Genomic DNA, 25,061 nt, shown 5'->3' with positions numbered 1-25,061 from the left:
CTACGTCTTTCCTAAACGCCCCCACGAGGATACATCCTGATCTCAGGTGCAGATGTTCCAGATACACGACGTAATTTACTGTGGTTCTTCCAGAAACCTACACATGCACAAAACAAGCAATAGATTCATTAACTCCATACTATACACGACCCTATGTCCACCCAATTAGTCTTCCGGATTGGATATACAACATTCCAAATACACAGGCATTCTGGATTAATCAATATCACCATCGCGCGATATCCATCCCCTTGCACCAAACCCATCCATCACAAGGCAGTGATGGAGAGACGCTTCGCCCCTCCGTTGCCCGTCAGCAGGGCCGAGCCGCTGGATTGGCGGAGATGGTTTTGATGGGTCTCAAGCTCCTCCACGTCCAGGCTGAAGCGGCGCGGCCGCTGCCACATACCCATCGACTCGTCGGTCTTGCCAGCTTCGAGCTTGGTGGGTGAGAGTCCGAACTTCGTGGCAATGTCCTGCACCCGTTCCTGGGCGGCCGTGGCATCGATCGCCGCACTCTGACCCTCCTTGGCCAGTCGTCCTTGGGCGTATTGCAGCAACTCTAGATGCTGGGTCACTGCGTTGACAGCCGCATTGTGGTCGCTGGTCTCGCTGTTCAGGAGCTCTGCAAGCGCGGTCTCGTGCAGAGCGGCAGCAGCAAGATGGTTGCCCGAGGCCGTGTAGAGGCCAGACAGCAGCTTGTTCATCTCCAGCGTCACCGGGTCGGCATTACCCCAGACCTGGCGCAGATTGTAGCAGATATCCTTACCGAGTGCCGTTGCAGCACCGACCTGGCCGCGACAGTACCGGGTTTCCACGAGCCGACGACCAATCCACACCACTGCGGGTAGGGACCAGGTCTTTTGCACAATGCGGGAGGTCCAGAGATCAGTGAGAATAGACTATGAAAGATGTTAGTGTTGGTGAATACCTTGCCATGTGCGAGTTGTCGCTTACCTCCAAGTCTTCGAACATCTCATGTTCGCCCAAGACAGTCACCAAGTCATTGAGCTCCGAGAAGGGCAGCTCGGCGTATTCCATCGGGAAATCTCGCGCGTTCGCCATAATCTCCTGTAGGAGCATTTGCGACTCGAGCGACATATTCTTCGCGGTCGTGGCTTCGGTGCACTTGTTCACCTTGTAGCCGCAAAGATACAGGCAAAGCTTGATGGCCGTAAATATGCTTTCCGGCAATCTTAGTCCGTCAGTCAAATGGACAAATGAGTGGAAGACGCCAGTAACATCAGCCGCATCCTGGAAGCGCGAGCGGTTGCACAGGTCTCGCACTAGCCCGGTGGCCTGCGTCACAATATTGATGTTATAGTCATCGCTGGGCGATTCGCGACGGCACATGACGTAGAACTGGTGCACAACATCTTTCTTCCGCAGCGGTTGCGCCACCGAGAGCGTGTTGCAGAAGTATTCGTAGAGCTTGTCCTGGGTGTCTTGAGCCGCGGCGCTGCGCTTCTGCTCCAATTGCAGCTGGTGCAGCTTGTCGCCTGCCGCCAGGGTGGGCATAAGATCATGGCTGGACAGATGCTGTTGGAACACACTGTACACCCGCCCCTCGCGAGACAAATCATCCAAGATCTGTCGCGATGATCGTGTTCGACCGAATACTTCCTCAAACGCTGCAACGAATGCAGCAGGTCGGTACTCACCCAGATTCTGGCGGTGAGAAGCCGGTGTATCATGGATCACCTGCTGGTGCAGCTCGTTGATAAGCTCCCAACCTTCATCGATATATCCGCATTCAAGGTAGATTTCTGCCAAGCCATGGGCGCGTTCTACCAGTGTATCGTGATTGGCAGTGACATGAACGACCTCGTCGACGTGCTCATGAAGTAGCTCGGCTCCCTGGCGGCGGGACTCTGGATTATCCTGAAGGGCATACAGTCGTGCTATCTCACGAAGCCACAGGTGCGTCGTTGGTGCAGATAGCCCCTGCTGCTGCTTTGACAAGGCAAGCTCTTCCGTGTAGAAGGCCCGAGCTTGCGGGGATGTATCCTTCTGGAGCATAAATAACTGGGCCATGCGATGCTTAATATCCATAGGCAGCGGCTGAGTCATGTCAGGAAGCGATCGTGAAGCCTCAGCAGAAGGAACCCAGTCATTGGTCTTGAGAGCTTGTTCGTAAAGCTGAAGTGCCTCGCTTCTGCGCTCAGGATGACCAGAACAGATTCCTGCAAGGGCCATCGTCGCGTCACGGGTGCGAGGGTCTGTAGGACCATACAACTTCTTGCAGAGCTGGTGATGCTGCGAGGCGACCTGATACCGCTCATTATCCCCGGCTTCAGTTTGCGTGTTCTCCAATATGGACATGTACCCACTGTAGGTCTTGGGAAGCAGGCCCTCCAAAAGAGCCCGGTCATACCCGTCTTTCTCGTCAAAATGCACGAGGGTGGGCCACAGGTGCCGGTACACATCAAGAGCATCCTCCCATTTCTTGTCTTGTTCGTACAAAGTGACCAAAGCTACTGCAGCCCGAACACCAGACGATGTTACTCTGCCGTCTGGAATGCAGGTCTTGTAAATTTTACTGTAGCTGTCTTCCGCCTCATCACGACGGTCAAGGCGAAGCGCCAGGTCGGCTTCGTAGTAGCGACTGTCGAGAGTATGCTTATCGTTGCTGCCTAGTCTCGATGCAAAGAAGTCGCTAATCTGGTGCAACAGCACCATTGCTTTTTCAAATTGGAAGGTCGTCTCATAGAACTCGACGACAGTTTTGACGACAGTCGTGACCGAGGGAACGGCCACTTGATCCGCGGTGATGGATGCTTTGAAAGCATTTCCGTAGACGATAGTAGCCAGTGCCACGTCCAGACGTCGGAACAGACAGTAGGCGTGATCGAGGGCAAGGCTGGCCATCAGAGGCGCCTGCTCCGAGGGAAATCTTGCCTTGGAATGTGGATCCTCGACAGTAGGCCAGAGGTGCTTTAGCACTGCCCAGGCGCATTCATTGCCTTCGCGCCATTTCTCTGCTGCCATTCGTTGACTTGCCAGCTGGTGAGATAGGGCTAGGATTGACATTAAGTCACGCTCACTGCCAGCTGATGCAACAGTATCAATCCAGCCAGGGAGCAGTTCATTATCCTCTGGGGAGAGTGTCGACAAGCGCGAGCCGATGGAGCTAGCAGTGCTCTTGGTGGGAATAATCCTTTCGGTGAGAGACTCGGCCAGAGAGACAGCTTGGGGGGTGTATTGCTGACCGGAAGACTTGTAATACTTCCACATTTGCAGAGCAAGGGCACGATCCATATCTTTCATATCCATTTGCCGGGCTTCACTACGAAGCTCCTCGGCACGTTTGACCATCTGTGGCGAATTCACGCCGCCGCCTGTCTCCAGATCTACCTCAAGGTCGCGCAGTATGCCTGTAGCCTGGTCGGGACGTCCTTGCCGACGCAGGAATTGGGAGTAATAGAAGGCTACCCTTGTTTTCTGATCCCAAGAGTCTGTGGTATCGGAGCCCCGAGCAGATAGGCCTGCCCACAGTCGAGACAGCACTGCGTCTGCTTTTCCGATCTGGTTGTTCTCCTCATACATCTTGGCTAGGTAGAGAGAATAAGCCACTCGCCGCGGGTCGGTCGCATCCATTGAATGAAGCATTGTCTCATACTTGGTTCGCGCAAGCTCCAACGCCAACTCGTCTGGAGGCGCGATTTCAAAGTTCTTGGTGAGGTAATCGGCTGCTGACATAGTTTCGGGTGAATGAGCACCATATGTCTGCACTGTCTGGTGGTAAAACTGTTTAGCAGCAGAGTATGCCTCATCAGGCTGCTTGTTGGCATTATAAGATTTCACCAGCTTGTCAAGGTACTGCAGTCTTTGCGCAAAGCCAATATCGGATGAGCCCCATCCGGACAGTGCCATGTCCTTCAGGGCATCAGTCTTCATGCCTGCAGTGCGGTCCGCTTGGCCGTTGGCTACAAGCATTTGTTCGAGGTCGCGTGTGATTTTGTTGGAAGGTCCCAGTTGCGAACGACTGCGCATCCAAGCTTCGTACAGGTGATCGTTGGCCCAGCTGGCTTGTGTCTGTTCGGCAGCACGAGCGCTAAGAAGCAAGCTTTGCAACAGAGCGGGAGACTCATTCCCCAAAACCACACGACGAACACCAACTGCCAATCGGTATAGTTCCACAATGCTCGAGCGACTAAACTGGGACTCCCGGTTGGTAAGCTCTAGCTGGGCGAAGAGAACAGTGTCGGGTAGAGCACGACGGAATGTTGTGTCAAAAGAGATCTCACGATCGGAAGATGCCATTGGCGATGCCAGCATATGCGATAGCCAGTAGCGTGCGGTGTACTCAAGCAAGACATAAGCGTCCAAGTAACGGTCGCGCACAAACACGCTCATCTTGTCCCACGAGAGGGAGACCTCGTCCGTGACCGTACGGCGAACCCAGGCCAAACAGCGGATCAAAAGGTCAGAATGAGCATCCGCCAAAGAGAACGGCAGTTCCTGACGCATTTGAGCCCGCGCTTGGAGGTGCTCCCGGATCATGGGATGACGGAAAGACACAAACCCATCACGAACAGCGACTAGACGCTTAAGAGGCTGGAAGAGGTCACGCTCGAGGTTGGAAGTCCGAGGCGCCACTTTCAGTGTCTTGATATCAACTGCCAAAAGCTGTTCCACCTCTGGGATGCGCAAGGGGCGCTCACTGGCCGCTAGCCACCCCAGAAGACTCTGCGCACCTTGACGTTTGATATTGGTAGTACGCAGATGGTGATCAATCAAATCGCCCAACGTATTGGGCATTTTTGCAACAGCAGACGTCATGTCGCTGACAGTCGTTCGCTGCTGCATCGCCTCTACGGCCAGCTGTGCCCATATGAAGCAGCCCTGGGAGCGGGATACGATCGCCGCCCCCAGTGATTCCCTTTGAGAGGGCTCGAGTCCAGAGAACGAAGAATCGGCCGTCATCATGTCGCTGACCGCGACTTGCATATCATGCTGGATTGTAGCGGCATTCATGGCAACCTGGTGTGTCTTGGTGGTCTCGCGAATTGGCAGGATATCCTTAGACATAGGTCGGCTGAAAATAATCAACTTGGAAGGGGTATCGGTCACTGTGTCTTGTAGCAACCCCAAAAACGCGCTGACAGTTGTCTCAGCGTGCTTCATTTGGTCGAACCCATCAACCACCAACATAAAGTGCAGATTGGACTGTACGGCAGCGCGAATAGCAGTCCAAAGCTGGCCTTCTACTTGAGGGTCGGTCGCACCAGCTACTGCCAGCTCGATAGCGCCGGTCACAGCAGCCAAGATGGCATCTTGAGTCCTGCGGCTAGTCACTGAGTGATCAAGGATCTGGATCAGAATCCCCTTAAGAATGCTCAGCGTGAGCGTTGTGATGGGTACGTCTGATCTGATGGTAATCGGAATGACATTCCAGATATCATACTCCGAGGAAGCCTGAAGTCGCTCGACAGTCCATTGAGCGAGCGCACTCTTCCCTGAACCGGGATTTCCTCGGATCATCATAAGACTTCGTCTACTCATGGCGAAGGTAGTCAGATGCGGCTCGAACCAGGAGAAGGATCCGTCCGCTAAGGAGTGGTTCTGGCCTTCAAGAAGCATCTGCAACGGACGATCTTGGAGTTCGAGGAACTGATAAATGACCGACAGATTGACTGAAGTCTGCTGTTTAGCCATTCCTGATTGCAGCACAAGCTCAGATACACGACGCCAATGAGTAGCGAAGCGGTTGAAGTAGCGGAAGAAGGCCATATCGATAGCCGTGTTCATCGACTGCCAATGCTGGGTCTTCGCTCCTTGGCGATATTCCCAAGCTACGTGGACGACAAGTTGCAAGATATGAGCGTAGATCTCGGCGACCTGCTGTTGCAGGGGTCGAGATGTAGGGAAGTAGGTTTCCTGCTGGAGGAGGAGCGAGATACCCATAGTGATCCGACCATAGCGACCGAACAGGCTTTCGATTACGTCGAGTTGGTCGATACCCATCTGTATTTCTAGTTAGAACATATCTTGCGAAATCGGTTGGAAGGAATCACATACCTCAAGCAGGAGCAGCGTTGTCCCCCAGACAAGCGCAGTGGCTTCATCAGCGCCATCCATGTAACTTGACACTGCATCGCGCAATGAACCAACAGCAACAGCGAGACGCGAAGCTCGCCTGAGAACACCGTCCAATCGACTACCGTCCGCAGGCATGCGCCGAAGTCGCTCTGCCGCAATAGTATCGAAAAAGACATCGAGACTCGGGGCTTTGTTTTCGATCTCCTCCGCCGTTAGTCCCAGGCGTGTGGGACATTCTTCAGAGACAGTGTTGACTGTCTCCCGCAGGATTGGAAGCGACGTGACGCCTCCGTTCACTGCAATTGGCTCCATTGCGTTATTGGAAGCCATGCTGCATTCAATTCAACGAAGTAGGAAACCGGGGCAGCATAGCCTTGAATGGTTGCATTTGGCTCATGTGTGGTTACGAGGCACTATATGAACTTTGCACCACCATCGAGGTCAATGATGTTAAGGGAGTCCCGGAATTCCGAATGCTGAGCAATCTTGACATCATAATTGTCGTCCTTTCAGCACCACGTTTGTTACAGACAAATTAACTGCATGGTAACCGTGGATCGGGAGGCCCGGCGCGAAGTCTGTCGCTGTGGTAAATCTGGTAAAGAAGAGATTGTTCGGTATAGTTCCAGGCAGATCGAGCATAAGCCACGTGAAATCAGCGTAGTCGTGGTGTCATGGGCATTGCTATTGTCGGTCAACGACGAGTGCGATGCGTCATGGACGAGCAGAAGTCAATGACATCACGAGGATAGTAGGTTTTCTGTGGCCGCCATACGTAAGATGGAAATGGCATCCATGAAGAGAAAGGAGCTATACTGTATGACTGGCTTTGGAGATTAAAATCAAGTGGATATTTGTTGAGTACGGGAAGGAGCGATGGGTTTCTGGGGAAGCGGAGGCGTGGTGGTGGAGGAAGATATGGTGGTGGTGGTAACTATTGTTTTCTGGGGAAGGACAACATCCGCCGCCGGGAGACGAGATTCAGCACTCGCAAGTTCGTCACCCGAAACCTAGCCACGTCGTAACCTAGGATAATTGCTTTATCCCTATGTTTTTTATCCTTTGCAGTCCTCTTGACCTTGTTAACTTTACATTCAAGCATCCATCGCCCAGGTGCGTTCTATGCATTCCGACTGGGAGTCTTGTTCTGAGGGTAGAGTCTAGGAAGGTGACCAGAAACCATGTCCGCCCTACTCAAAGGCAAAGTGTCATAATTTGCTCCATGCGATGATGATAATGTAAATCAAAATTTAGAGCACGCCACTGAGTACTAGAGCAGCAACCAAGTCGCTCAGAACAGCGATTTTATGTGTGAGGCTGCTGGCTATGGTGGAATTTTGGCTTCTTATTTGTGAAAATGCTACAAAAGGGTCTAATGCCAGTGAGTAAGAAGACTATAGACCAGAGCATATTCGCATTAGATCAGAGGGTCAAAGGTCCTCACACAGCTGCGGAGCACAATGGCATTGGAAATTGCGTGGTCTTTACCCCCTGTTCTTCTTGAGACTATCGAGCCTGTCAACTTGACAGAATGATTAGACAGGATAATACGGTTTCAGTTGCTATCTGTAAGCATATATCATGGACCAGTACCTCAAATAATCAATACAGACTAAGTAATGTATTAACTTCTCTAGACGGTCACCTTAGGGCGCTTCCACTGCTTATACAGTGATTCACCATCGCTGGAGACTGACCACATAGTAAGGTCGACAATTGTCATATTTTGACAATCTCGCGTATTACAAAGAAAAGCATTGAACAGCACAAAGCAATCATGATACAGTAGTTGGTGAAAGATGCGCATTACCCGATTTCGTTGCTTATGTTCAGGGTCAACGTTGTTCGACCGGCGGCCGTTGACCGTATCCAACATACGTGGCTGCCAATTGACGGCGCACCCACTTTGGAACCATGTCAGTGGCAGAACCCAAATTGCCATTGGAATATCACTTACCTCTCCCGCCTTGAAAGGCTGATGACATGCTGGGCTGTCTTCTGATATGCAGCTGGGCAAAACTGATACCGTGGTGTTATAGTCCACTCCAAAGAAAAAGGGGATCGTATATCGTTCTTCCCCAGTGATATTGATGACCCGGTGTACAGTCGATTTAAACTTTCGGTTTGTCCTGCTTATTCTCAGCTACTATCTTCCCTCGCAATTGCGATCTTCAATTTTACCACATGGACAAACAATCCGCAATGTTAACCACCAGCGTGTTTGGAAGGGGCTGAACAGTGATCCACTCTTCGCTAGAGTTACGCACTTGCAGGGCTGGCACTTTGTCCTGGGAAAGAATGGTGATGCACTCATAGTCCTGCATTATCGATCAGGGTTTCTGGAAGGCACGGAGCAAGATGCAGATTCATATCAATCAGGAGAACCATGAACTCACCGTATGAGCGCCCAAACCGATCCTGGACGTATCATTTGCCGATTGTGAAGGATAGTGTAACATTCTGGATGTTGCGCCTGGGTACTCCATCATCGGGTCGAAGAACTCTTCTGGCAAGTCGAGTGCCAAAGCAAAGATTCGCATCAAGGAACGACATAGAGTTAATGCCTCTGCGAAGTATTCGATGTAAGTCCGTCGAAAACGAGGCAATTCGTCCTCAGAGGGCCACTGGTTGTCGCCATAGAGACCAAAGTCATCAGATGGAAGCGAATCGTGCGGTTCTCTTTGAGGATCTGCTGCAAGCTCATAGCCCATATCAAAGGATTCCGAATACGCTCCAGGTGTGCTGGCATTGTCAGGGTCTGGCTGTTGAAGCTCGAGTCCAGTCATCTGCTCAGCATACAGAGGCATGAAGCCGCGAAATTTCTGGCCCATATGTCAGAATTAAATCGACACAGAGAGTTCCAGTCAGAGTGACCTTGGAATTGGCTATGGAATATTGTGATTTCCGGTCGTCTGGGAGAGCGAAGAACTGGCATGCTGCTTCATGAAGTGCTGAGATAGTCGCTTGGGGAATTCCATGATTCTGTCGGTCTATGTTAGTCGTCATCACACTGGCAGATGTTGAGCTATCCGACCGTGATATAGAAGAACCCAACTTGCATACAGGCATCATAGATTTCTCTTGCTAGCGCTCGTCGCTCATCAAGCTGGGGACTGCGCAGATTGGTCAAATCAATGACTGGAACCCTGCTGAAGTCTCCCCTGACTGAAGACTCTGGAAGCGACATATTGTCCTATTGTGAATAATGGAAGCTTGCATATTCGATTGAAGAGGAAGTCACAGACTATGTACCGTGCGGAGAATGAGGGGTCAAATAGTTACACGAGGGGTGTCAGTCCGATAAGCCTCGCGGGCAGTTCGATTAAGACTACTAAGATATTGGTTGTACAATAACTACTGATAGACGATAAGATGACATGAGATTGGCGCCAAAAAATGGAGATAACATCCTGGAATGTCTTGACTTGCCCGTGACAATGGTACTGCAAATATACATTTTAAGAACTAGAACCAAAGTTGACACGATATCTGTAAGTTACATGGATCAGCGCTCGGTGACATTTTGCTCTCTGAATGTTGCGTTGTAATTGTACATCAGCTACAGGATAGCTGATCCACCAGCCTAAGTTGAGTTGCATATTGGGCCTATGTATGCTCCGCGTGCATTCACAACATGGGGGAAATATTGCGCGGAATAACAGGATGGCCGAAACGGGCGTGGTGCGGTGGGCGAGTGGCAGACCCGCTTTCTACCGCACAGGGTTCTTTGAATGTTCCGAGCCGCTCCGGCCAATGAAGGCGGAAATATTGGAGGAAAGGAGGGGATGCCGAAAGCGAAAGCGCCGATTTCCCGACGTCACGGGGGTTGCGCATCGAGTCCACTGGATTCTTTCCCTTACCCAATGCTTCGTTCCTTCTCCTCAACTGCGCGATTTTCGCCCCTGAGAGCTCCATCACCTTGACCGGATCGATTCGTACTGCGCGAACCATGCTCGCGCCGTACTGAGCTCCCCCCCTCCCAATCCGTTCGTCGAAGTGTCAAGCGACAGGGAGAAGCGCAATCGCGAGAAAAAAAAAATAGGAACAGCAATCACCTCCTATTTGTGTCAATGAGTTCTTGTTAGTCTTGAAGATCTTTTGAAGCTTCCCAACGCAGAACTCTCCAAAGAAAGCTAACCAGATCCTTGTTTTAGGAGCCATTGACCTCCCTGTTCTAATGCCACACACCCCGCTCTTCGGCTCCACGTTTGTCACTCACCCACCCCATCACAGCTAAGCATCGCATCCTGTGATGCTGTCCTCAACCGACGCAGGCTCTCGCCATGAGAGCCACCATGTGGAGAATGCAACGTCCCCTCTTACAAGCTCCCCAGGGCGAGCCTCAGATCGCACTGATCGCAAAACACCTGTGCCCAAAGTATCCAACAACAATGCGCAAAATTTTTTGAATGGCTTGGAAGGGGACTTCAAATTGAAACACTTGGGTCTTCTCGGAGTGCTTGTGTGGTTCTTGTAAGCCACACCTTTCAGACTCAATCTCCCTGACAATTAGCGAAATCGCGCCGCTCATGCTCGTCCACCAATAGGTTTCTGCATGTCGTGGGGATATTCTTCTTCACCAAAGGGTTCTTGTTGACTAGAATGGTCCTGGAAAACAAGTCTTCATGCGATGTGCTTCCGTTAGCCGATACAAGTGTCAAGAAAAATGACGGGTGTTGGCATAAGAAGTCATTTGACAAGGCCGTCGTTCTCATCATCGATGCCCTGAGATATGATTTCACGGTTCCCTTTACCTCGGATGTGGACGCGGGATCAGTCCCCCTATTTTATAATAACATCCCCGTCCTCTACGAGACAGCTGTGAACACACCGGACAACGCCTTTTTGCTTCCGTTCATCGCTGACCCGCCAACAACCACGCTACAGCGGCTGAAAGGACTGACAACCGGAACACTGCCGACTTTTGTTGATGCTGGCTCCAACTTTGCCGGAACAGCCATTGACGAGGATAACATTGTTGCTCAGTTTCGCGCGGCCGGGAAGACTCTGGTTCATTTGGGTGATGATACGTGGCAGTCACTCTTCCCCGACTACTTCGATGCGAATCTGACACGCCCTTATGATTCATTCAATGTTTGGGACCTGCACACTGTTGACAACGGCGTGACGGAGCATCTCATTCCCCTTCTACATCCTGCTAATGCCACCAAGTGGGACGTTGTCTTCGGGCATTATCTCGGAGTCGACCATGCGGGCCACCGCTACGGACCCAACCACCCAGCAATGGCCGCGAAGCTTCAACAAATGGACAAACTGATCCGCAATGTGATGGCAAAGCTGGACGACAAAACGCTTCTGGTAGTCATGGGCGACCACGGCATGGATTCCAAGGGCGACCACGGCGGCGAGTCGGATGATGAAGTAAATGCCGCATTGTGGATGTATTCGAAGAAGGGCATATTTGGGCGGACCAGCGAAGAGAATGCCAAGCCGCCCGCGCAGGCCAGCAACCGCTTTATTCCGCAGGTTGATCTTGTGCCCACGCTGTCTCTTCTTCTCGGCATACCCGTCCCTTTCAACAATCTTGGTTCGCCAATTGAGGAAGCATTCGTCGGGCCTAATGGCAACAACTGGAAGAACCTAGTGACTGTGAACCGTCTAGCTTCGGCTCAGATCAAACGCTATCAGCAAGAGTATGCATCGGTACGCGGGGCGGAAGAAGGAAATAGCCTTCAGTCAATTGAGCTGTGGAATGCAGCAGAGAACGACTGGCAGAACATCCCCTGGGTGGGCAAATCCAATCCCTCTACGTTGCGACCGGTCTACGACTCGTATAGGCACTACCAGCGGAACACCCTCCAGGTCTGTCGCAGTCTATGGGCCAAATTTGACGAGTGGAGTATGGCCCAGGGTATCGCTATTCTGCTTGCTGCAATTGTTTTGCTGGTGTTTTATGCACGTGGTATCAGGACGGGGCAGACAGAGCTCAATAACGCTCTGCTTAGGTCTGTTGGAGCAGGCACTGGTGTGGGTGCTATCACTGGCGCTTTGCTTGTGCTGATAGGTGTGGGGGCTAGCCCGCTGATCGAAGAATCAGTCTTATTCGCAGCCACAGGAGGGATCCTCAGTGCTTCATGGTCTTTGTTCTCCAGCCCCAGGCAACTAACAGTGCCTCTACCTAAGACATTGTGGGGTTGGCTTGCTATCGTCTTCACCGTTGCACAGTCTGTCGGTTTTGCTTCTAATTCTTACACTATCTGGGAAGATGAAATACTCTTGTTCTTCCTTTCGACCTTTGGCGTTCTTGCTGGTGTATCTTCGATGCGCCAGAAGTTGACGGCGGACAGGGTTCTAGGTGTCTATCATTCCATTCTCTTCGTCATCTTGGGAAGAGTGGCATCTATGTCTCGCCTGTGTCGCGAAGAGCAAATGCCATTTTGTCGCTCGACTTACTACTCGTCGGCAACATCTTCGACCTCCGCCCCTTGGCAGCTCATCATTCCCCTGATCTTGGCCTTTGTACTCCCGACCGTTGTAAAGTCCTTTTACGCAGGTTCGAAATCGTATCAAGGCGCCGCCCCTCTTTGGATCGGGTCTGCGTTCCGACTGGGGCTATTCTTGGTTGCTGTCTTCTGGGCGCTCGAGGGTGCTGACGATGGTGAGTGGCTGCCGGTCAGCAAGGAGACATTGAAGTCAAGCCGGGTCTTCCTGGCTCAGCTTGTCCTAGCTCTGGCTTTTGTTGCAGGCACGACAGCTTTCATCTACACCAAGCCGTGCATCAGCATCAATGTCAGCCAGGGCAACAACGATCCTGAAGCCAAGGGTAAGACATCCTCGTTCTCGTCGGCAGGGAGAACGACCGTCACAATCTTGGGTTTCGGCAACGTCTATGGAACGCGGTACTTCCTATTGGTCGTCAACTTCTGCCTTGGCATTATCCTTATGCAGAAGCCCATGGGCCAGGGAGCGATGGGGCTGCTGCTCTGGCAGATCCTCTCCTTGCTCGAAATTCTTGACACCAACGGCCTGGTGACTAGCAATTCGTCGATCGGACCAATCATCTTGGCGGTTCTGGGCTCGTTCTACTATTTCAAGACGGGCCACCAAGCCACGTTGAGCAGCATCCAGTGGGAGTCTGCTTTCATTCCTCTGTCCTCGGTGCAATACCCTTGGTCTCCGGTCCTCGTCGTTCTCAACACCTTCGGTCCCCAAATCCTCACCGCGGTCGCCGTTCCCCTGACCGTCCTGTGGAAGCGGCCTCTGCAACTCAGCGAGGAAGCCACGTCGACAAGCAAGGCGAGCAACCCGGCGATCCGCATCCTCTCCGACGCCATCCAAGCGGCGAGCACCTACATCTTGTATTTCGCCACCATCAACGTGGCAACCACGATGTGGGCCGGCCATCTGCGCCGTCACCTCATGTTGTACCGGATCTTCAGCCCCCGCTTCATGATGGGCGCCGCTGTACTGGGTGTCGTCGACATTGTCCTTATCTTGTTCTCCGTGGCCGGTGTGCGGTGGAGCATACTCAGCGTTGGCGACATCTTTGGGTGGTAGAGTGTTTGGCCTCTACCGGTCAACTCGCCCACCTTGGGGCCATTCTTCTTCCCTTGTTTCAGCTCTGACTGTCTATTCCTATTACTTTCTTGAAGCTTGGATATGACAAGTATCAGCGGAGCTTGTAAAGTACATTTGAACTTGCAAAACTTCCCTCCAGCGCTTGGCAGGCGGTGGCGCTGCCCAGCCCACTGATAGAATTTGCGGTATATACCATGATAATCATCAAAATCAATTCAATACTTTCTTTGTTCAAGATGGGTGATCTAGCAGCAGTGTCCCCGATATTAGTAGTATAGTTCTTGAGTGTGCTAGTCATTCTATGGCTGTAGTGCGATAAGCCCATAACAAATTGCACACATGTAGAATATCAAAGCTGGAAAAAAAATAGCCCTATATGATCGCGGCACGAGCAAATCATCTTCCAACATCAAACAACCTCCTTAGCAAGTCTATGTTAGACCACACCAAGATCCCATTCAATCCGCTTCGGAGACCCCCAGGTCGCAACCAAGCAGCCAGCTACCCGATCACGTGCGCCGGACAATCGCCGCGGGTAATCTCCTCCAAAAACGCGGGCGGGGGCCGATGCAGCATGACATGGAAATGCTCGACGGCATGGACCGACTTGAGTGACCGCCAGTTCCGGAACCAGATCACCTGTGGAATCACCCCATAATCAGCCACGCCCGCACTTCTCCACGGACTCAGATCCTTTGGAACAGAAAATTACCTGCTCCGGCGCCATGCGCGCATGGAACGTCCGCCTCACGAACCCGTCGATCTCGCGGCGCGCGCGCGGCGTCAGATCATCGACGACCGGATCCTCCTCCAGCGGGAATTTGGTCCACACCACGAGGTGCACGATTTCCGGCTCGAGGCCGTACGGCCAGTCGTTGTATAAGATGCGGAGGTCCTCTATATTTTGGACGGGGGATTAGCTTATACCTTTTAACCCGGGGGGACGGGGGGGGGGGGTTCTTTGTTGTTAGAATGAGGGAGGCAGGCCGACAAACCATCGAACTCAAACGGCCTCCCCTTGGCCCGCAAATCACTCTGCAGGCCTTCCCCCCACCGCAAGCGCTCCTTCACGACGAAGCGCATGATCGACCCGTGCTCGGCGATGATCCGCTCCTTGTACTCCAGGTACCGGCGCAGATCGCTGGGGAGGCGCTGGAAGCGGTCGATTCGGTTCGTGCCTGCTCAACCACCAACAACCATCACCAGGGATCTCGGTTAGCGACTGGGTCTGTGACGCAAACAGCTTCCGCTATATAAGATAAACGGATACGCAACGCAACGCAACGCACATACGGACGAGCTCTGTGACGAGGTCCCACCCTTGTCTTTGGTAGAGGTGGTCTGGGGTCGAGAGGATGTCGATGTTCTTCTGGGAGATGTCGCGGAGGTAGCTGGGGCAGGTGGGGGTCCATTGGGAGGCGGGGATGTTCATGAGCCAGTAGGGTAGGGATATTTCTTGTTGTTCTTCTTTGGGGGTGTTGTGCTTGGGGATGGTTGGTGTGTGGGAGTCGGTCACGGTGGCTAGTGGGCCTTTCTCGGTCAGGTATCCCTGTCTCTGTCGCGGGGAGAAGGCCGTTGTTGTCGGCATTGCTGCGACTGTCGTGGGTGACATCTTCTCTTCTGAATTAAGGTAAAGTGGAGGGGTGCAGGGTGAGGATGTTTTGTTGGGGATGAAGGTCTCGAAATGAGAATAAGGGAAGGATTCTGGGCACGATAAAAGGAGCTGCTGAGGTGTATACAGCTTTGACAGGTAAGTGAGAAGGGAAAGAGGGCGAAGGGAGGAGGGAGTGTCATTTAACAGGTGTAGGTGCAGGTTTCCCCCCGTAGCTTTCACTGTCAACCTTATTCTGACCCTGTTGGTATGACCCCAATGGGCATTGCGGCGGGTCCGGAAGTGGCAACTAATGGCGATCATTGGAGAAGGCATGGATGTGCAGGGCCGAGAAAGGAGAGAGTGCAACTGCCAGTGATGATAATTATAGGTAGGTGAGGCAGTCAATAAGGCAGACGCCGAGTCCCTGTGCATTCCTGAATGAGGCGTCGATATTGTCTCTACCGATAGAGTGGATTGTCACATCCTTTGTTAGGGGTAGTAGGTAGTGTGGGTTGCTTTTTTTCATGAGTGATTTTGTCTACTGTCCAGCTTAGAGTGTGAAAGTTGTATACTGTGCCACTTGGGTCCCATATCTCCATAGCATATATCTGGCTTGACAATAGGAACCTGCAGTGACGGCTCCCTCAAAATCTCTGGTTGATGGTTCTGGGTCAAGTCGGAGACCCCTTTCCCCCGGGCCGTGAAGATCATCGCCCGCATCCGGAGTATAGAGGCTGTCATCAGGCATGTACTGTACTCACTGTACAGGACCACCGTATGTGATAGCAGTACGAGAATTGGGTGATTGGGTCTGGACATTCTCTCACACAGCATCCAACCCGTATGACGGAGCTGACCTCAACTTGGCCATCTTCAATGATTATCGTGAATATAGTATAGTAAACCCCCTCAAATGGTATTCTAGTGGTAGAAGTGACGTGCCAAGTGAGTTGTTCCCCACAAAATAACAGTTTTTACTTGGCGAGACAATCCCAAGCATTCGGGGGCTCTTTTAGCGCCCAGCCCAGACACGAATCCAACCATCCACCTTCCCAACCAACGCACCTCCATTAAGCTACCCCTAAACACCCCTGCCCCCCGTGGCATACAAACAGAGACTCCTCGAATCACTCAACCAACCCCGCAATCTCCGGCCCATCCGACCTCACAATCACGACCCCGGCCTCCCTCAACTCCCGCCGCGCCTCCTCCCACCCTTCCCCCGGATCCACGCACCGCGTCGCATCCTCCACGAAATAACTCCGAAACCCGGCCCTCGCCGCATCGATCGCCGTGCACTTGACGCAGTAATCGCCCGCGACCCCCACCGAGAACACCGCCGTCACGCCCCGCGCCCGCAGCTCGGCCTCGAGATCACAATCCACCGAGCGCCGGTTCCGCTCGAGGCTGTTGCGGTTGCCGAACGCATCCGCGAACACCGAGTACATCTCCACGCGGGCGTCCAGCCCCTTCTTGACGAACAGGTCGATGCGTGCCGCGTCGAGCTCCGGGATCAGCGCCGCGCCCGGCGTGTCCGCGACGCAGTGCACCGGCCACAGCCGCTGCGGTTTGGTGTCGGTGTGCTTGCCCGGCGCCGGGTTGGTCAGCGTGATGGTACACTCGAAGGGGATGTTGTTGGGCGCCGGGTGGTTCGGGGCGAAGGAGATGTGGTCCACCGGGTGGTAGTCTTGCGAGGAGACGCGGAAGCTGAAGCCCCGGTGCGCGAGGAGCGTGTTGATGGTTGGGGCGAGGTCGCGCGCGCCTTCGACGGCTAGGGAGCCGTTCTGTTTTTTTCCCCGGGAGTGGTAAGTGGTTAGTTGGAGTTATTTTGTGTTTTCGTAGATTGGATTCGGGGGTTTTTTGAAGGAGGAAGAAACGTACGGGAGGACAAAAATCCTCCTGCATGTCGACAACCACTAGTGCTGCTTTCATCGTAGAGAGGATTTTTGCGATCGTTAAATCTTAGTGATATGGGGATTGTGTGTGTTGCTTGCCACTGGTTCTTGCTCAGGTGAGGGCTTTTATGGTGTGGATCGTCGCATGAGTTGCTTAGACTATAGGATCCTATACGTGTATGTGTGACTGTAGGAAGGCCGCCCCTAATTGAGGGGATCAATCGTTCGATAGTGTCAAAGTTCCCCGCTATGTTATCTTAGTTCAAGGGAGATAGATGGACGCGCAAGCGGTCGCTGGAACTAATCTCATGTTGCTTGGTCCGACCGCTATCAGCTGTGGAACCGAGCTTTCACAGCCAGAATAAGATGTCGTTCATGGATTCTGAAACAATACTCCGTATGCAAAAAGTCCTTTTCGCTATCGCTGGCACTATAAGGATAGCTGCAGCTGGATGAGCATGATTACACAGCAGATGCAGGCGACCCGCTAGTCGATCGGTGACTGTTCTCGTGCAATCTTGTAGGCACAGTTGAACAGGGAACGACTTATAGACATGTTTCTTATGATCTTAGATACTTGCGTACTTGCATTCTCTGCTGTGCTACAAGCACCACGTCTGTAGGGAAATGACGTACTGCACAGGCAAGAGGCACGTGATCAGATCCAAGCTTCTAGGCAATCGTCACCTGAGATCTCAGGCACTCATGATCACCGCCTAGGTCATCGCTCGCAGTGTGTTGCTCTACAGCAACCCACCTGAAGGCTCCACCATCAGCTTGAATCGGATCCCTGGCCTGTACTTTCAAGGCTACTTCAAGGCCGCTAGATACGCTCTTCTCATATAAGGTGTAACCGCGCAAGGAAAAGCAGCCAACCTGGGTCTCAAGGGATATGATTAAACGCCTATCCAATCATGGATGACGAAACAAATATCAAGCACGAGGCGGAAGGTTTGAGTGCGCGATACCCTGTAAAACAAGAGTCAACGGAGTCGTCTGATGCAGCTGCCACATCTGCACAGTCGTCCGGACCCTCGGTGGCGATCAACGAGGCGAGCCGCTTGAAAGAGCTGCAGGCCGACGTCCGTGACCAGGATGATCTGGAGAGAGATATCGCCCGCCAGGCAAGTAGCATGGCCCCACATGCGATACACCTCTGGACGGATGAGTTACTAACCACGCTCGCAGGCAGACAAGCTGCTCCTGGAACAGGCCGATGAGCGCGACAACAAGAGACTGGAGCGGACTACCCGCGAGAAACAGTATGATAGCTCCGGCCCCCTCCGTGCTATGCTCCATAGAGCGGCGCTCACTGTTCTTTTCGCAGGAAGGTCGAGTCACAGATCCTGAAACTCCACCAGCGGCTTTCCCAGCCCATCGGGACCGCCGCGAGGGTGCGCGCGCAGAATGAACTCCAGACCCTCGAGTCGCGCAACACGGCGTTGGCCAATGACCTGGTGGATATCCAGCAACGCATAGTCGACAGAAGCCGGGAGCAAGAGGGCGGTGGTGAGGCTTCGAGAATCGGACGCCTGCCAAACGAGTCTCGGAGGGACTACCTCATTCGTACGGGGAAGATCACCCCGTTCATGAACATGAGCCATGGCCCGGACCATGGTCCGCTTGCTAGCCTGCAGGATGCTCTTATCGACGCCGAGGATGAGCATGATGAGGCAGAGGCCCTGGAGCGCTTCAAGGCTCGATCGGCAGTCTCGCATCGAAACCTTGTGCAACCGGGGTTTGATTTCGATGTGTCCAGTGGCCCTGACAGCACGGATCTGTCTGCGGACACTCGAGGTGTAAAACGTCGAAAGCTGGGGCATGCGCAGCCCTCTAAGAAGATTCCTGAGAAAAAGGAGGAGTTGGGCTATAGCTCAGAAGCTCCCGATGGCACTCGGTCTGAGAAAGATGATGACTCCAACTATGTAGCGTCGGAAGGTGAAGAGTCACCGCTCGACTTTGAAAAGGACTGGGCTCCGGAAGGGCAGTCGGAGCGAGCAGCGTCCCAGAAGAAGAAAAGTAAGACGTCTTCTGACGAGATGGAAGACTTCACCGGGCTGGACGATGGCAACGAGACAGTGTATCAAACAAGACTGCAATCGTGGATCAGTCGCAGGAGTGCAGCAAGAGACCGTGCGCGTAAGACCCAGCATTCAGGAGAAGATGGCGATGTGGCCATGAATGAAGATCCGATTCTAGACGAAGATACGGAACAGGACGAGTGGTTCAAACCTCACCCAACTGTCCCAGATATGCATTTTGACAACGGATATCGTATACCTGGCGATATCCATGCCTTGTTGTTTGACTATCAAAAGACTGGAGTACAGTGGCTGTGGGAGTTGCAACAGCAGCAGGTCGGTGGTATCATCGGTGATGAGATGGGTCTGGGCAAGACCATCCAGGTCATTGCGTTCATCGCTGGTCTGCATTACAGCAAACAGCTCACTCGGCCTGTGGTCATCGTGTGCCCCGCAACAGTCATGAAGCAATGGGTGAATGAATTCCACCGCTGGTGGCCCCCTCTTCGCGTTTCCATCTTACACACCTCTGGCAGTGGGATGGTCAACCTTCGAAGTGAAAGTAGCAGGGAGGACGCATTACTGTCCCAGGCCTGGAATGCTGCCACTTCTCGCCGTATGCCTAATGGATTGAAAGCGGCGCGCAGAGTCGTTAAGCGCGTGGTCGAAGAAGGACATGTGCTAGTGACGACCTACTCGGGTCTACAGACCTATGCCTCTCTTGCGATCCCAATTGAGTGGGGTTGCGCTGTTTTGGATGAAGGCCACAAGATCCGCAACCCGAATACCTCGATCACAATCCACTGCAAAGAGCTTCGGACGCCGCATCGGATCATTCTTTCAGGAACCCCCATGCAGAATAACCTGACAGAGCTCTGGTCGTTATTCGACTTTGTCTTCCCGATGCGACTGGGGACTCTGGTGAACTTTCGCAATCAATTCGAGTTCCCGATCCGTCAAGGTGGCTATGCAAACGCTTCGAATCTGCAAGTTCAGACCGCCGTCAAGTGTGCTGAGACTCTGAAAGACGCAATCAGTCCCTACCTCCTGCAGCGCTTCAAGATAGACGTGGCTTCAGACCTTCCCAAGAAGAGCGAGCAGGTTCTCTTCTGTAAACTGACCAAGGTGCAACGAGAGGCATACGAGGCATTCCTTAGCTCATCCGAGATGCAAGGTATCCTCAACAAACGCCGACAAGTCCTCTACGGAGTTGACATCTTGCGAAAGATCTGCAACCACCCCGACCTACCAAGTCACAAACTCCAGTCCTCTGCAAAGGATTACGGAAGCGGCAGCAGATCTGGCAAGATGCAGGTCGTCAAATCACTGCTTGAACTATGGAAGGACACTGGACACAAGACTCTACTCTTCTGCCAACATCGAATCATGTTAGACATCTTGGAAAAGTTCGTGCGGGCGATGTCTGGATTCAATTACCGCCGAATGGATGGCACCACCCCAATCCAGCATCGGCAGACGATGGTCGATGAGTTCAACAACGACCCAGACCTTCACGTGTTCCTGCTTACGACCAAGGTTGGCGGACTGGGTGTGAACCTCACCGGTGCGGATCGCGTCATCATCTACGATCCGGACTGGAACCCGTCTACAGATATGCAAGCCCGCGAGCGGGCGTGGAGACTGGGGCAGAAGCGGGACGTCACGATCTATCGACTGATGACGGCCGGGACCATTGAGGAAAAGATCTACCATCGTCAGATCTTCAAGCAGTTCCTCACCAACAAGATCCTGAAAGACCCCAATCAACGGCAGACATTCCAGATGAGCGACTTGCACGATCTCTTCTCCCTTGGCGAGGATAACCAAGGGGCCACCGAGACCAGTAAGATCTTCAAAGACACTGCAGCCACGACCTTCAAGAACGGCGACAACAACAATGTCTCCAAACCCACAGCCTCGGCCGCTGCAACCCCCGCAGACGTCGAAGACGAGAAGAGGGACATCCGCAAAGCGGCGGGCGTTGCATCAATCGAAGAATACCAAGGCGAACAGGAACAGCAGCAGCAACAACAACAAAGCGAATCCGAGCCCACCGTCGGCAGCGGCCCCGGTAATGCAAACCAAGAAGCGCGCATCATGGAGAAGATCTTCGCACGCTCCGGCGTGCACTCAGCGCTGGAGCACGACCAGATCCTGAACGGTAAGCGCGTCGTCCGGGCCGATCCCAAGATCATCGAGGCCGAAGCCAAGCGCGTGGCCGCCGAAGCAGCGGAAGAGCTCCGGCGGGCCGGGGAAGCCGCGAGGTCCGTCCCCATCGGCACACCCACCTGGACCGGCCAGTTCGGCGTGGCCGGCCGACCCGAAGAGCGAATATCCTCCCCCTTCGCGAGAGGCGGCGGCGGCGGCGGCAGTAGCGCGAGACGGGCGGGCGCCGGCCCCTCGTCCGCCAGCATCCTTGCCAACCTTTCCTCTTCTGCCGGCGGTGCTGCCTCGCAGAGATCTTCCCCCGCTTCGCGCAGCAACACGAACAGCCCGGCTCCGTTGACATCGTCGTCGCGGGCGGCGCCGAGTGGAATCGACTTCATCACCCTGCTGCGCGACTTCATCACGGCCCATGGCGGCTCGGTCTACACGCAGATGCTGATCGACCAGTTCAACCACCATTGCACGACGCCGCAAAAGACCGCCGAGTTCAAGGAGATGCTCAACACCATTGCGGTTCTGGAGAAGGGGGGCCGCAGCCGACGCGGCAAGTGGACGCTGAAGCCGGAGTATGCTCAGAAACGATAATTTCTAATGTGCTTGTTTAGCGGTTTTCGATCCACCGGCATGTGTTCATGATTAGATGTATGAATAGATCCTTGGGAAAAGATGGCTCCTATAGGAAGATTTGCAAGTTCTCTTGTCTTTTCTGATATGAAAAATACTGGCTTCAGACAGTGATTTAATGAAAGATTAACATTACCCTTTCCTGAGGCCTTCCATTGGGTCTGGTGACTGTTCTACACCACCTACACCACACTGCAAACGTCTAAGCCTGCAAAGGTCGGCTCGCGAGTCTAGTCGATACTGTACGTATTACCTGATCTCATAACATCCATGGCATACTCACCGCTACTGCCGGTATAAGTCTATTTATATCACGAGCTACGTCCTACTTGGGACCCCCCTGCCATGCCCAAGAATCTGGGCCAGCATGATCTAGCAAACCAGATCTGACCGCTTTGCCTCCATACCACCCCTTGCTTACCTTGGTAGTTCAGCCCAATATCCCCGCATTGAGATCCGCAAATCTAGCCGCACCATACCGCATGATTTGCACAATCTCGTGCTCGTCGATGTGGCTCTTGCGCAAGACCCGCAAGAGCTCCAGGGGGACCTCATTAGAGTCCATCCAGAGCGAGGCCGAATTCTGCGCCGCGTAGTACCGGCTGAGCGCGATGTAAGCCAAGGCGCAGAGCCCTCCGACGCAGCCCAGCCGCCGCAGCCAAGGGCGCTGCTTCGGCGGGTCGAAGTCGATGGCACCGCCGAACTTCCGAAAGTCGCGCGGCTCGTGGGGCTGGAGGACGTACTCGGACTCGGACGGGTCGGCGGGTTTCTGGACTTCGACCTCCTTCCGGTAGTCTTGGTCGGCGGACAGCTTCGTCCATTCCTTGGCGGTGGTGGGGAAGCTGCTGCGGAGCATGGTGGGCTTGTGCGTGGGCGGGAGGTAGCTGGGGCCGACGAATCGGGTCTTCTCGCGGGGGAGGACCTTGGCCGGCGCTGTGGACGCCTGCTCGGTTGGCTGCTTCACGGAAATGACCCGCGCCTTGGGGACCAATGGCGGCGGCGGCGGTAATGCCAGCGCTTGTGACTGCTCCAACCGGCTCTGGAGCTGGTTGAAGTTGACGACCGAGGCCTCCTTCAGGTACCAGACGACTTTCTCGAGGAGCTCCTCAATCGTCGGCGTGCGCTGCATCTCCGTCGCCATCGCGGTCTGGATGACCACCAGGAACTGCTCGAGCGCCGTCTCCGGGGTGATCTCATCGAGGTAGGTCCGCGAGACGTTCATGTCGTCCAGCATCTTCGTGATGGCCATGAATCCGCTGTCCGGCGCCTGGGACGGCCACTCGAAGTCGAACTCCAAGTCGCCCATGCGCATGCGCTTGAGGTGGTCGCCCATCTCCAGAATAGGGTCCGGCGCCATGGCTTCGCCTTCCAGACTGAAGTCCGCGAACCCCCGTTTGCGCGATCTCGCCTCGAATCGGGGCTCGGTCGGGGTCGGCGGCAGGTACAGCGGCACCCGGGGCTCTTCCACCCACACGCTGGAGCCCTGATCCACCAGCATGGTCTCCCGGGGTTGGTTCCAGAGCTGGGCAACCATGCTCTGGGGGATCTCCCGTTTCTTTCTCTTTTTCCTCTCCTCCGGGGCCTCCTCCTCTCCCCCGCGCCACCATTTCACTCCAGTTCTGAGATCGTTATGCGGGTTTGCGGACGGATCTGCCATATCATGATCGTAGGCTGTATCGTAACCGTGTGAGCTTTTGGCGTAGTTGGTAAAGGCCGCTAATTTCTGGCTGAAACCCTCCAGGAGTTGACTTCGGTTCGTTTCATCCAGGACATCGACCATCTCGTCGTCTTGTTGGCTATTTCTTGTGCTGTTATTCTTTTTGTTCTTTTTCTGTATCTCTTCCTTCGACTTGCCCTTCGCAACCAGGTATAGGGCGTCGTCCTGGGCAGATGCCATTCGAACTGCACGGCGGAGCTTCTCATTGAGACACGAGTTCTCCTCCTCCAACTTGTCGTTCAGCGATTCGACGCTTTCGTCACTATAGCTGTTTCTCTGCAGACTATGATGCAGTTCTTTTTTCGCCTCTCCTACTTCCTTGCTGTACCGGACAAGCTGGTTCTGCAAGTCCTTCAAGCTCTTGTTGCGATGCTTGGCATTTTGGCCCATCTGCCGACACCTCTCCCGTGCCTCGTTGAACAGCTCTTCCTGCCTCGCGGTTCTCACTTTCAGGTTGGCATTCTCCCTTTTCGACTTGATAAAGTTCTTCTCGTGCCGTTTGCCTCTTTTGTTGCTCGCCTGGAGCTCCTGGCGCAACGCCTGTTCTTTGCGGTGCCATTGCTTCTCCGTCTCGGTCAGGGCCTTCGTCAGCGCTAGCAGCTGGTTCTTGAGTTGGGTGTTCTCCGTGTCGAGGCCAACCGCCTTCTGCTCGGCATGGGTCAGCTGCGTCTTGTTCTGGTCGAGGGTCTGGTAGAACCACTCCGCCTTGACTTCGGGCGACTCATTCCTGTCGCGGAGATGGTCGAGGACCTCCTTGTCCTGCTGGAGTTCGTGCACAGAGAGACGGTTGTTGTTGTTGCTGTTGTTGCTGTTGTTGTTGTTATTATTGTTGTTATTGTTGTTGTTGCGGTTGTTATTATTGCGGTTGTTATTATTGCGGTTGTTGTTATTATTATTGTTGCGGTTGTAATTGCGGCTGTTGTTTTTGTAGTTCGACATCTTGCAGTCTTCTTCTGATTTCGCTTACTGGTTAGTCAATCTTTTGGGGCGTTTGTGGAGAGAGGAATGGTTTAGTATATTGTTTGGCGTCTCACGAGTCACAGACTCCGAGGTCTTCAAACTGAACAAGTAGAAATGTTCGTCTGAAGTATCTTGTTCCGATCGATTTTGCGGGTATTGGGTCATGACAGACTCTCGATGTAGTCAATAGCTGGTGAAAGATGCGAACATTTGTTACTTATATTAGTCTGCCCTTTGTCCATGGCTGCCGAAGTATATCGGAGGACGTCAGGTACTCGTGGTTGAGCTTCAATTGTGCAGGTCAGATCGAAGTCGATCTCCGCAAACAATCTTCTACCTGGCATCGTCTCCCGGGACCTGCCCTGGCCAGAAAGAGAGCTTATTATCTGAGCATGAATGATCTGGTTGATGGCCACAATGACATTGTCGCAGTTGTTCTTTCACTGATACAACAAAGCAGACAGTCAGGCTTGGTCCTGTAGACCGTATTCTTTCGTTTGTCT

General features: G+C 53.4%; 7 protein-coding genes across 7 annotated transcripts; 2 read left to right on the top strand and 5 right to left on the bottom strand.

The window, feature by feature from the left end:
- Positions 1 to 106: 106 nt before the first annotated feature.
- BO82DRAFT_327115 (uncharacterized protein) lies at positions 107 to 6,410 on the bottom strand. The gene is made up of 3 exons (XM_025632946.1): positions 6,022 to 6,410; positions 958 to 5,967; positions 107 to 902 (listed from the first exon to the last, which is right to left on the bottom strand). The coding sequence occupies exons 1-3, from the start codon at positions 6,370 to 6,372 to the stop codon at positions 270 to 272; spliced, it is 5,994 nt and encodes a 1,997-aa protein (XP_025495713.1). The 5' UTR covers positions 6,373 to 6,410; the 3' UTR covers positions 107 to 269.
- Positions 6,411 to 7,834: 1,424 nt separating this feature from the next.
- Positions 7,835 to 9,229, bottom strand: BO82DRAFT_327114 (isopenicillin N synthase family dioxygenase; the record flags this gene model as incomplete). Its single annotated transcript, XM_025632945.1, has 6 exons — positions 7,835 to 7,946; positions 8,000 to 8,171; positions 8,224 to 8,360; positions 8,439 to 8,864; positions 8,917 to 9,024; positions 9,077 to 9,229. The coding sequence occupies 6 exons, from the start codon at positions 9,227 to 9,229 to the stop codon at positions 7,878 to 7,880; spliced, it is 1,065 nt and encodes a 354-aa protein (XP_025495712.1). The 3' UTR covers positions 7,835 to 7,877.
- A 1,089-nt stretch (positions 9,230 to 10,318) lies between these two features.
- On the top strand, positions 10,319 to 13,821 carry BO82DRAFT_162255 (mannose-ethanolamine phosphotransferase GPI13). The gene has a single exon (XM_025630263.1). It carries the CDS (start codon positions 10,645 to 10,647, stop codon positions 13,558 to 13,560), a length of 2,916 nt encoding a protein of 971 aa, XP_025495711.1. The 5' UTR covers positions 10,319 to 10,644; the 3' UTR covers positions 13,561 to 13,821.
- On the bottom strand, positions 13,811 to 15,332 carry BO82DRAFT_301862 (GIG1 family protein). Its single transcript, XM_025632100.1, has 4 exons — positions 14,875 to 15,332; positions 14,577 to 14,759; positions 14,294 to 14,478; positions 13,811 to 14,220 (listed from the first exon to the last, which is right to left on the bottom strand). Exons 1-4 carry the CDS (start codon positions 15,191 to 15,193, stop codon positions 14,083 to 14,085), a joined length of 825 nt encoding a protein of 274 aa, XP_025495710.1. The 5' UTR covers positions 15,194 to 15,332; the 3' UTR covers positions 13,811 to 14,082.
- A 970-nt stretch (positions 15,333 to 16,302) lies between these two features.
- BO82DRAFT_398387 (nicotinamidase) lies at positions 16,303 to 17,107 on the bottom strand (the record flags this gene model as incomplete). Its single annotated transcript, XM_025639028.1, has 2 exons — positions 16,303 to 16,959; positions 17,057 to 17,107. 2 exons carry the CDS (start codon positions 17,105 to 17,107, stop codon positions 16,303 to 16,305), a joined length of 708 nt encoding a protein of 235 aa, XP_025495709.1.
- Positions 17,108 to 17,984: 877 nt separating this feature from the next.
- On the top strand, positions 17,985 to 21,993 carry BO82DRAFT_422314 (DNA-dependent ATPase RAD26; the record flags this gene model as incomplete). Its single annotated transcript, XM_025640200.1, has 3 exons — positions 17,985 to 18,194; positions 18,259 to 18,332; positions 18,398 to 21,993. 3 exons carry the CDS (start codon positions 17,985 to 17,987, stop codon positions 21,840 to 21,842), a joined length of 3,729 nt encoding a protein of 1,242 aa, XP_025495708.1. The 3' UTR covers positions 21,843 to 21,993.
- A 318-nt stretch (positions 21,994 to 22,311) lies between these two features.
- BO82DRAFT_398385 (uncharacterized protein) lies at positions 22,312 to 24,537 on the bottom strand (the record flags this gene model as incomplete). Its single annotated transcript, XM_025639027.1, has 1 exon — positions 22,312 to 24,537. The coding sequence occupies one exon, from the start codon at positions 24,535 to 24,537 to the stop codon at positions 22,312 to 22,314; it is 2,226 nt and encodes a 741-aa protein (XP_025495707.1).
- Between the last annotated feature and the right edge of the window lie 524 nt (positions 24,538 to 25,061).

Source organism: Aspergillus uvarum (genome assembly GCF_003184745.1).
Source record: "Aspergillus uvarum CBS 121591 unplaced genomic scaffold BO82scaffold_6, whole genome shotgun sequence".
NCBI lineage: Eukaryota > Fungi > Ascomycota > Eurotiomycetes > Eurotiales > Aspergillaceae > Aspergillus > Aspergillus uvarum.
This window is presented reverse-complemented; position numbering and strand designations above follow the sequence as displayed.

Bases quoted from the DNA above. Each gene is read 5' to 3' on its own strand.
- BO82DRAFT_327115 (XM_025632946.1), bottom strand. From the start codon at position 6,372: ATGGCTTCCAATAACGCAATGGAGCCAATTGCAGTGAACGGAGGCGTC. The intron at 5,968-6,021 runs GTATGTGATTCC...CTAGAAATACAG, and splicing joins CAACGCTGCTCCTGCTTGAG to ATGGGTATCGACCAACTCGA. The intron at 903-957 runs GTAAGCGACAAC...CATCTTTCATAG, and splicing joins AGATGTTCGAAGACTTGGAG to TCTATTCTCACTGATCTCTG.
- BO82DRAFT_162255 (XM_025630263.1), top strand. From the start codon at position 10,645: ATGGTCCTGGAAAACAAGTCTTCATGCGATGTGCTTCCGTTAGCCGAT.
- BO82DRAFT_301862 (XM_025632100.1), bottom strand. From the start codon at position 15,193: ATGTCACCCACGACAGTCGCAGCAATGCCGACAACAACGGCCTTCTCC. The intron at 14,479-14,576 runs GTTTGTCGGCCT...TCCAAAATATAG, and splicing joins GAGGCCGTTTGAGTTCGATG to AGGACCTCCGCATCTTATAC. The intron at 14,221-14,293 runs GTAATTTTCTGT...GTGATTCCACAG, and splicing joins CGCGCATGGCGCCGGAGCAG to GTGATCTGGTTCCGGAACTG.